This window comes from Propithecus coquereli, unplaced genomic scaffold, assembly GCF_000956105.1.
Source record: "Propithecus coquereli isolate 6110/MARCELLA unplaced genomic scaffold, Pcoq_1.0 Scaffold130, whole genome shotgun sequence".
NCBI lineage: Eukaryota > Metazoa > Chordata > Mammalia > Primates > Indriidae > Propithecus > Propithecus coquereli.
The window spans coordinates 3,776,117-3,787,976 of record NW_012137192.1 but is presented as its reverse complement, the minus strand read 5'-3'; the positions used below and the strand labels follow the sequence as shown (position 1 = coordinate 3,787,976).

The window sequence follows — 11,860 nt, the reverse complement described above, 5'->3', positions numbered from 1 at the left end:
TTGAGGCCAAGGTAGGAGGATTTCTTGAGGCCAGTGAGACTCTGAAAAAAAAAAAAAAAAAAAAAACAAAGAATGAGACAACGTTGTTGGCTCTTGCTACTTCTACTCAACAATATACTGCAGGCTCTAGATAAGGCAATTAGACAAGAAATAAAAGGCATCCATACTGGAAAAGAGGTAAAACTATTTGTAAATGACCTAATTTTATATATAGAAAATCCTAAGGAACACACAAATTATTAGAATAAATGAGTTCAAAAAAGTTTTAAGATGTAAGATCAATATATAAAATTAAATTGTATTTCTATATAACTAGTAATGAATAATTTGAAAATAAAACTAAAAGATAATTCTATTTATAATAGCATCAAAAAGAATAACTTAGGAATAAATTTAACAAAAGAAATGTAAAACTTTCATACCAAAAACTATAGAACACTGTTGAAAGAAATTATGGAAAACTCAATAAATGGAAAGACATCCCATCCCATGTTCATGGCTTGGTAAGACGTAATTATTAACATGGAAATACTCCCCAAATTCATCTACAGAGTAAGCACAATCCCTATCAAAATCCCAGCCAGCTTTTTTTTTTTTTTTTTTTTTTTGCAGAAATTAGACAAGCTGATGCTAAAATTGATAGGGAAATACAAGGAATCCAGAGCAGCCAAAACGACCTTGGAAAGTAAGAAGAAAATTGGAGCACTTGACATTTCTCAATTTCAAAACTTACTAGGAAGCTACAGTAATCAAGACAGTGAGGTACTGGCATAAAGATAAACATATAAATCAATGAAATAGAATTGAGAGCCCAGAAATAAATCTCACATTTATGGTCTATTGATTTTTGACATGGTGCCAGGACAATTTAATAGGGAAAGAGTAGTCTTTTCAACAAATGCTGCTGGGGCAATTGGATATCCACATGCAAAAGAATGAAGCTGGATCTCTACATCTCACACCATGTACAAAAAGTCAGTCAAAATGGATTATAAATCTACATGGAAGAGCTATAAACTTTTAGGAGAAAATAACTGAGTAAACCACTTGACCTTGGATCAGGCAATGTTCTCTTAGATATGACACCAAAAGTACAAGACAAAAATAGAAAAAATATCTCCAACACAAAAATCAGGAACTGATAACCATAACCCCAAAAGAAAAATACCTGCTATAAAACAACTGAGGCAAGTGTCATTTATTCATTTGTGTTATTAAAAGAAAAAACACCGGCACGATATATATCTTTTAGAAAACACATAATTATAAACCTTGAACACTCCTGTGTATCATAAACAAGAAAAAATTACTGTCCAGATCACTATCTAAATTAAACTGCACTTTTATCTGATTTCCATCTCACAATACTTTGTGAGATAAGACAAGACAGTCCTACAATCACTATGATTCCCTGCTTACAAATGTTAAAAATAGCGGGAAAAAAATGAATGAATAATCACGGTATCAGAAAAACTAGGTTACTAGGTTACTGCGGTGCCACAACCTTGACTGGTTGACTTGGTAAGGATGGAGAGAGAATTAGCATAGCTGGGTTCTAATGTTTAATGTACAGAATTCTCATATAATTCATACATATTTATTTTATGTTTTAGTGCCAACAGTAAAGTAAAATTTGAAATAAAAAATGAATAATCTACAATTGGGAATACACTCTATTTTCTTCCTTTTTGAATTTTAAAACATCAATGAAATTTTTAGTTTCTTAACATATTTATAACTGTTTCATGCAAGACTGGCACTTTACTGCTAGTCGCTTGACTTTACAAAGAACAAGGGGTTGGAGGGGGCAGGGTTAAGAAGAGACTGCCCTACCTGCAATCTCTATGGCCATGCTCTATTTAACTCTGTCCAACGTACCTATCTCAGGTGAAGAGAAACGCTCTTTATCTGTTTTATCCAATAGTAGCCACTAGCCCCATGTAACTGCTGAGCATCTGAAATGTGGCCAGTGAGACTAAGAAACTGAATTTTTAGTTTCACTTAAACTCACCCTTTCTATAGCTTCTTTCTCCTGAGGCGTTACTTGAATGTAGTTCATATGACCGCTTCCAGCTTCTGCAATTCCTCCACTGCCACCTCCACCTCCTCCTCCTTGACCACCAGCTTCTTGAACTGGTTCATTTAACATCTGAATAAAATGCTCCTGGTGCTGGCTAATTTGCTGTGGTGATGTGAAAGACAGAGGAAAACGATACACTGATATTAAATATCTTCAGGAAAATAGGAATTATAAATAAAAGTCATACTTAACCCAAATGTAGTATTTTAGAGTGATTCTTAATTATTTACTCTTTGAAAGGATATGATTTCTTTATATTATTAAAGAAATTCCATACTTTTGAGCAAAGTCAACAGTGAAGAGAATTCAAATCCTTTCATTCATGTGCCCCGCACCCCCAACAATGTTAAAAAAAACTACTGTGGGACTACAACTTCTCAGATTCTTTAATATGTTAATGTGCAATGGGAATCTCCAAGAAGGAAATGTAAAATGCTCCCTAAACTTATTATTTGGCCAACTTAAATTAACCCAACCTCCATATCCCAACTTTTTTTCAGTATCCTTATCTAGGGCATGCTATTCTGAATGCAGCTTAGAAGAATGCTTTCACCATCCTCAAAAAGAGAGGTGGTAGGAAGGAGGAGCAATATCCATGGACTTTTTCAAAATGTGATACCCTCTAACCCTACTTCTAAAATTGACAGTGATTAAATAGTTACCTGCAGTAATTGAGGATTCTCTCGGCCTATCTGTTGTAGCAGTGCTGGAAGCAGGGAAGGATTCTGTTGAATAATTTGTCTCATCTGTTGAAACTGAGGCTGATTCCGTAAAAATTCAAGAGGATGTCCTAAAATACACATAAACGTTTTTAAACAAAAGCAGTAAATACATATACAAAGAGCTGGTTAAATCACACATTTAGACAGCAAATGTTATCAAGTAAAAAATGATTTGAGTCCTGAGATTTAGTATTAATAAAATGAAGTAAGTAACGAAGAAATCTTCAAACTGTACCAACTGACAAGTTTTGTTCAGCCGAAATTATTCCTAATAGCAAAGGTAGAGAGTGCGGAACACTATAATATGAATTAAGCTTCCCTAGAATTGCCCTGGGGACTCAATATTATCAAGTAATACTAAGAACTTGTGCCCTACATGTATTCTATCAAAATAAATAGGACTAAAAAGTTGTTCCTGTTGCTCCAAAGTTCCTACGAGAGATATATACCAGGGCTAACAAAAACAAAAAACCCACTTACTTTACACTACAACCAAAACCCCTCAAAGAATACAACCTGAGAAATACTAAACCAAAGAAGTACAACATATTTAATACTTAAAGTTCAGGTTTGCAGACCAGGAGTTTTAATACAAACTTAATTCAATTAGAAAAAAGACTTTTGGTTATTACTATTATATTTCAAACATTTGTTAACTATAAAAAATTGAGATAAATAAGCTCCAAGACAATCCAGTGCTAATACATCTAGAGTCCAAGATCCGTTTATGATAATAAATATTAATAATGCCAAGTAATGCATAACATACAGAACCTATAACTTTTTTGGGGTGCTGGTACTTATTTGGTTATGCTGTAGCAAACTAAAGAATTATGTTTTTTGAAGTTACTAATGAGTAAAAGAGAATTTTTAGATGTATGTTGTCATTTCCTACCTCAGGAAGACAATCATTCGAATTAAAATGACCATAACACATGGGTATTTATTCTTTTATGTATGACAGTAGCTGTTTAGATGAAGAAAATGAGACTCACAGACTCTGTTACCTAACAAGTGCTGAATGGGACAGCACCCCAAATATGAAGTAGAGCTGTGGCCTCCTGTTTCCACTACCATGCTGAAATCTCAACAAATGAAAGGCCTAATCTCTGGGAGACTGTACACAAAGCACTTAGAGATTTTTGTCAACCAGAGGTGACCACCATAATTAGAATTAGGAAATGTGTGAAAGAATGGGCTCTTCAAAATTAATAGTCTAAATTACTTTATCAGTATATACAAGAATGAATAAAGGAGAACACTATGTAATTTCTAGGTCTGCAGGCTTCAGGCTTTGCTCTGTAGCCAGACCTATGGCAATGGGAGCATAGGTACCGACCAGTAAGGAGACCTGAATTCAAGCTTTGCCTTCCCCTCTAGTTAACCAGATTTTAAAACTCTCAGGGCTTCATTTCCTTGGTTGTATTATAACTACTAAAGTGCTGCTGGCCTTGAAATTATACATACTTTATAACATTTATGGAGAGATAAAGACACAACGCAACAAACCATCCCACATGGCTTCAGAAAGTAACACTACATGCAAACTCGAAAGCATCTTTTTCCTTACAATAAACAAAATAGAATATTCCCTTTGACAAAGCTGCTGCACTGATGTTTAATATGTTACATTCACTTGGTAGAATTTCTTTTGGGCCTCTCTCCAACATTAGCGAATAGAAAACTTATCTTAAGAGTTATCCAAATGCTATGGAAATGAACCTCACTTCTGAAGTATTTTAAATTATTAAATTATTTCGTGCTAAAAATTCAGGACCATTTCTTCCTCATCCAAAAGATTCCACTTTACCTCCAGAACTCGTTGTTGTAGTTGTTGCTGTCGTAGTTGCTGCAGCTGCCGCCACTGCTGAAGACTGAGGAGCCCCAGTACTAGCCGCCTGAGGGGGGTCAACTACAGCCTGACTTTCTCTATCTCCAGGGATTCCCTACAACACAATTTCCAAGCTTTAAGATATCCCATCATACAAAATTAGTTAAATATTATACAGAATAAGAGAATTATAGTCTATTTCATATTCCTGTCTAATTTCTAAAAGCATCAAATCGATGTCTGCTTCAATAATATAAGTAAAGGATTATTAAGCTGCAAGGATTCAAATTAGATTAGAAATGGCCTGGGTATGGTACAGAAAAACCCACAGTGCTTTAATATAAAGCAGCATAGTTCAACAGAACTTTCCACAATGTTGGAAATGTTCTCTAGCTCTGCTGTTCAATAAGATACCTACCACATCTGATTTTTAAAATTTTAAAAACCCTGATATATGTATTTATGAAAACTGAATATAACCAACGTTTTTGTGCAACTTGTTGCTCTAGTTGATTTTTGAACTTTTTAGAAACTTTCATCAGCTGTTGCTTAGTGATAGAAAAGATTGCATTTGTAACCCCCTAAGCCTCAAGATCATCCGAAGAAAGACATTTTAATGCATACTTGACAGTTCTGAAATGACTCCTGGGAAAATAAAAGGCCCAATGATTACAGATCGGGTACCACAGTGGACATTTAAGGAGGACCTCCTCCACTGATCCATGGTACCAAGAAAGTGTGGCATACAAAAATTAATTTTTCGAAATTCACAAAATAGATATAAAAGAAATTTAAACAATTTAACTTTTAGGTGATATTTTCTGTAAATTTGTAGTATTTATCTTCTGAAGTTATTATAGCTTAAAACTGCATTAAAATTGAGGATACCCTATTTTGATACATATGATTTATAGACATCTCATCATAACTTTTAAAGTCTTTATCAAATTATTATAGATTTTGAAAGGAGAATGAAGAAAACATTACAATTGAATAAAAGATGGCAAATGCTTCCATTTGCTAATAAGCCAGAAGCCAAGCTCATCATCATCATATAAAGAATGAAGAGTAATGAATAACAGGATAATGGCTGCCTGCAGTAGATGTTACTAATGTAGGCATTGGAAACAATTGTTTTTCAGAGTTCACCAAAATTCAAACCTTTACGTTAGATGAGGAGTTATTAAATGCTAACAAACTATATACAGGTCTAGGGTCTATCCATCAAATTCTCAAACAGGTTTGTTAAACTAAAAAGTTAACTATCACTGCTACATCTCTACCTCTAATGGTATATAGCCTCTTATTAGATAAGGGATCAACATTTCTTCTTTCCATTCATTCACATTCACTTACATAAAAAAAATTTTAGTTAAATTGTTTCATGAACTCATCTCTCATCTATTTATTTGCATTTGTTGCTATATAGCAGTTTTAAAATTCAGTGAATTTAGAAATAGTGATTCATTTTTTATACCTCAAAACTTCACATCCATTAGATCAAACTAACTGATGCAATTAAAAAGAATCTAAATCAGGTATAAATTAAAGCCATCTCATAAAAAATAAGACAACATTTTTATAGGATCTGGAAGACATCCAATTACCAATTAACAATCATCAATTCGATATGATTCCTCAATTCCAAACAAACTGGATAAATAAATGAACTGGTAGCATTTAAAGACACTATCCAAGAAGACAATGGAAAAGTGAATTCAAAAAGACAAAATGATATGCCCAGAAACGATTCTGTGACTTTCTATACAAATGCACAGGCAAGTAACTGGTGGAGGCAGAGCACAGTTATTTAGCTTACGACTGTGACTCTCCCACAACTGGCTACCTGAAAAGGAGTCTCTAAACAGAAGGACAGCCTAGAAACAAAGGAATAGAAAGTGTGGACTGCATTCCCCGAGAGTTAGGACCATGGATCTCCAAGATGATATTCAGGGCAATTTAGACTTTAATAATACTCCAAAACACCAAACATAATTATAGAATAAAAGTTTAAGACTAAAAAAAGGTTAATCCAATGTTATTACAAAATTCTATGTTCAGAATTCTTTTAATGTCTAAAATAGCAAGGGTTTCAGTCAATGTCCACAACAACCTATTTCTCCAAACCCTTTGTCGTCAGTAAAAAAACCCAAAAAACCCCCCTAAAAACAAAACAAAAAAACTTTATTCAAAAGTCCCTCAACTGCTACTGACTATAGAAAAAAAAACACTAACAAATTCAAATGCCAATGGAACCAGGCAAGTAACATCATACATTAAAGTGCATGATGCTACATCAGGTACAGAGAGTGAATACAAAAATCCAGGATCAAGACTGTCCAGATAAACTGGAAATCTGTATTTTTTATGTGAACTCTCCCAACTTTAAAAAACTGGCAACTAATTACAGAAATTTACTAAGTATAATCAAATAAAATTTAGATTGGGCTCCCAGATTGACATTTTTGCTCTAAATAATTCATCCAGGATATCACACTGACACCTGAAAAGCTACTGAAATGTTGGATCATTAGATTAAAAATCTCCCCTCCACCCCCGACACACAATTGTCATCCACTGCGGATGACATAATTGGAGTACAAGGCACTACACTCTAACTGGATAGCCAATTTTATAATCATTTAGTCATGCTGTTTTCTAACTAAAACCTACCACAGAATCTTTTAAAAAACGTTACATTTTATCAACAAAAATGTTAACATACTAGGAAAAATAAAAGCATTAAATAAATTATCTAAAGTACATTATTCTTCTCCATGAATTGTTAACTCATCAACAAAAAATGTTAACATACTAGGAAAAACAAGAGCATTATATAAATTATCTAGAATACATCAGTATTATATATTTTTAAAATACATTATTCTTCTCTGTGAATTGTTAACCCATCCTTTAAAATCTATCTGTTCGAGATTTTGATACTAAACAACTAAAATGAAGAAAAGTCAAACACACTTCTCACCATTAGAAGATATTCCACTGCTCTGTCAGGGTTGTTGAAACTGGCTCTCAGGGCTGCAATTACTTGCTCTCGTTCATAGCCCATTGACATGATCTCAGTTACCATATTCTCATAAGACTGACCTGTCACTAAAAAGAGGGGGGAGCAGGTGGAGGGGAAAAAAAATTTTTAATCAGCATCCTCTACAAATTTCTTGATTGTATGTATACATGTATACAATGTTTCAGGCACTACTGTATTGGAATACAAAGATGAATAACAGTATAAATTACAACATACATGTAGTAGGTAGAAAAATTGTACCTCAAAGATATCCATGGTCTGATCCCTGGAACCTATAAATACATTAGGTTACATGACAAAGGAAAATTGAAGTTGTAGATGAAATTAAGGCTGCTAATCAGCTGACTTTAAAATAGGGAATTCATCCTGGATTATTGGATTATCTGAGTGGGCCCAGTGTAATTACAAAGGTTCTTAGAAGTATAAGAAAGCACACGAGAGGGTCAAATGCTATGTTGTTGCCTTTAAAGATGGAGAAAGGGGTCACAAGCCAAGATGTGTGGGCAGCCTCTACAAGTTGGTTAGGACAAAGAACTGAATTCTGCCCTTGAGTCTCCAGAAAGAAATGTGGACCCCTTAATTTTATAGCCCAGTGAGCTCCCAGTCAGACTTCTAACCTATAGTACTACAAGATGATAAATCTGTGTTGTTTTACACCACTAAGGTTGTGATAATTTACTATAGTAGCAATAGAAAATTAATACAATGTATTTTTTAAGTACAACAGAAATAGCAGGTACAAAGTTAAGAGAGAATTAGTGGGAGGTCAGGGAAGGCCACCTGTAACAGACAGATGAACCGAATTCTGAAAACATGCAGGGGGGCATTTCGAGCAATCAACTCTGATGCAACAAGATTGTAGTTATATTATCAAAATGGTGGGGAAAGTGAGGATAGGAGCTAGAAAATTAGAATCTCATATGCCACACAAAAGTGGTATTAATGCCCTAAGCACTACTATTCCAATAAGTCACTTCCCACAGACTCTCTCCAATCCTTCCTCTCAGAGAAAGACTTAACTCACTCTTCATGAAAATGGCAGACAATACTCTGATCGAATGAAAAGCTGCCTTCTACCCCCAATAAACTTGCCTCACTTAAAATGATCTTTTCTTCCACTTGTGCTCTGCGTACCTCTGCCTTTACTGCCACCTCAAAGAGCTGCACTTGGTTATTCTCTCTCTTTTCCACCTTCACCCTTCCTTCTCTACTTAATTATCCCGATCAGAAGCTAACTATGTCCTATATGTCCCCCTAAAATAAAAACACACCTCCCTTGATCCCATCCCAATTCCTCTTTCAGGAACTATCTGCTCTTCTCCCTTCAAAGCCATAGCTATCCAGCATGCTGTGTCCACTTTCTCACATTCCACTCACTCAACTAATTCCAATAAAGATTTCCCCCTCAATGTGTCCCACCATTATGTCTTCTCCCTTTCAATAAATGACACCTATATCCACCTAAGTGCTTGAACCAGAAAACCTGGTGATTTGTTTCTTTTCCCCTTCCTTTCCACACCTTACTTACCAGCACACCTGGTAGGTTCTATCTCTAAATTACACCCCAAATCCACCGAGATCCTTCTCTCCCCACTGTCATCACTCAGGAGCAGCCCACAGCCGTCTAAGGTCTGGACTATACTCTGCTTCCACTCCTGCCCCCACACCTACAATCCATTCTTTAGCCAGTTAAAAGTGAACTTTTAAAAAAGAAAACCTCGTCTTTTTTGGGCTCCCAGCCCTCAGCAATCCTCTACCCATCACACTCCTCCTCCTTGGATTACTTCAACAGGTCATGCCTTTTCCTGCCCCAGAGCCTTTACCACGCCTGCTTTCTCAGGACGCCAACTCCTTCCCATGTTTTGGTCCTAAATTTCAAAGTTACAATCTGAAGTATTGCCTAGCAATCCTAAGTAGCCTTCTGTTTTTCTTTATAGAAGCCCTCTGTATTCCTAATATCATTTATCAAGATTTGCAACTTATTTTATGTTTTATTATGCAGATTCAACTGTGCAGGGACCATGTCATTTTACACATTTCCCTGACACGTGGCTAACACACTATCTGTTGAATAAATCATTTTTCTGCAAAATTTTCAAAAATAAAGGTATTTAATAGCTTAAAAAACCCCATCACTGAGCAAATTAAGCATTTGATATCTTGTTTAAAGTAATGGCTTCCCATCCCATAAAATACTTTTTAATATTTCTTATTTTCTTAATTGTCCACTGATATAATTTTGGCACAAAGCCACTCAAGTGGCAATACATTTTCAGTAACCTAGTTCCCAGATACAGAAATCAGCATTAATATTAATACAATCAAAATTAAGAGTTGTAGAGAATCAGAACTATACTATTTTAACACAGTGTATCTCATTTAGTTCTCACAAAAGAACCTCATGAGAAAGGTTTATTTTCATCTCCTTTTAATGCTGAGGCTTAGAGAAATTAATAATTTGATCAAGGTATCAATGGCTGATAAGTCATGGCGTGGAGATACAAACACAGGCTGTCCAGTCCAGAGCCTCCACGCTGAATCATTAATTATGCCTCCTCAAGTCATATTTCCTAATTAATCAAATTACAAAAACTCAAAAAGTAATGCCCATAAGCTGAGTGCTACTTTGTAGGTCTTAAAAGTACAAAGGCAAATGACTTGTAAAAAAACTAGGGAGAATGAAAAAGAGACAGAACTAATGAGGCTAAAGAGGTGGTGATGAAGAACCTTATATATGTCATTAAGAAGAGCTTTGGACTTATCTTCTAGGTCATGAGGAGCTATTAAAGGAACTAACAACGATGCTATTAGAAAGTCCACTCTGGGCTGGGTGCAGTGGTTCACGACTGTAATTCTAGCACTTTAGGAGGCCAAGGTAGGAGGATCGCTTGAAACCAAGAGTTCAAGACCAACCTGGACAACATAGTGAGACACTGCTGCTACAAAAAATTTTAACAAATTAGCTGGGCATGGTGACCGATGTCTGTAGTCCCAGCTACTCAAGAGGCTGAGGCAGGAAAATCACTCAAGCCCATGAGTTTGAGGCTGCACTGAGAAGCGGCAGGCCAGAAAAGCAGATGGAAGGAGACAATGCAAGAGTATAATATAAGTGAGGTAAGGACCTGAACTAAGGCAACTTAAGTGGTAGTGGAAACAAATATTTCAGAGACTTTAAGAAAGAGAATCAGACTCACTGGGCCAAGACAGGCAGAGGGTCTAGGTCCAGCATCATGCTACAATTTAGGTCAAGGATGAATGACTGAGTGATGGTGCAAGGAGGAGAATGAAGGAAAAGAATCAGACGGGAGGATAAAAGATAAGTCAATGTGAAACTTAAGGTCGTGGAGGTTGTAGGTTTTCCAGCTGGCAGTTTAAGAAAGTAAGTCTAGGAGCTGAGAGGGAGAGCTGTACTACAGTTTTAATTTGGGGAATCTTATGATGCATGGCTGGTATTAGCCATTCCCACAGTTTAAGCTTTGAACTATGGCCTAGAGCAGAACCATAGAGAACACATACATCTAAGGGCCAGGAAAATAAAAAGAATTAACTAGAAAGCCTGAGAAGGAATAGTGCGAGGTATCAGGATCAGGAAAAGAGTAGTATCACAGAAGTAGTTTAAAGAAACAGAGAATCAACATAGACAACGGGTAAATTAAAGACGAAAGAGGAAAGGGATCCTGAGACCATAAAGCTGAGAACAGAACGGGTGCTTTAGGAGATATAAAGATGTAAAAAGGCAGACATGGTCACCAGAAGCTTAGGTGCAGCAGCAGCTACAGCCATGGACTCCTGGGCTCCTGCTCCGCAGCATCGATGCAACCCAACCGCAGCAGCAGTGGCTGCAGCCAGGGCCTTCAGCAGCATTAGGGAGGGACAAGTGCCAGCTGGCTCCAGCCCTGAGGCCACAGAACAGTTTACTCATCTCTGGGTAATCCTCTTCTCCAGCCCTTCCAATATTTTTGTAATAATTTCCTAAGATTAAGCCTTTCCCTGTCTGAAACGGTGATTTATGATTTCCTAACTAGACACCAACTCATAAGGTATTCAGTAGCAGAAGAGTCCCAAGAAACTGTACCTCAAAGATGGAAATCTGGGTTTGGCACAGCCAGGTGATCTTAGATTATTTAAACAACTATGTTACCCCTACGTGTACATGCCATTTTCCACAGCAATAAGGGCAT

General features: G+C 36.1%; 1 protein-coding gene across 1 annotated transcript in view; it reads right to left on the bottom strand.

The window, feature by feature from the left end:
* Positions 1 to 11,860, bottom strand: part of RAD23B (RAD23 homolog B (S. cerevisiae)) — a 42,734-nt gene that overhangs the window by 3,599 nt on the left and 27,275 nt on the right. Inside the window, exons 7-10 of the mRNA XM_012638544.1 lie at positions 7,617 to 7,744; positions 4,613 to 4,748; positions 2,743 to 2,870; positions 2,012 to 2,182 (exon numbers count right to left, since the gene is read on the bottom strand). Of these exons, the coding sequence (XP_012493998.1) occupies positions 2,012 to 2,182; positions 2,743 to 2,870; positions 4,613 to 4,748; positions 7,617 to 7,744 (563 nt within the window). The remainder of the gene's footprint in view (positions 1 to 2,011; positions 2,183 to 2,742; positions 2,871 to 4,612; positions 4,749 to 7,616; positions 7,745 to 11,860) is intronic.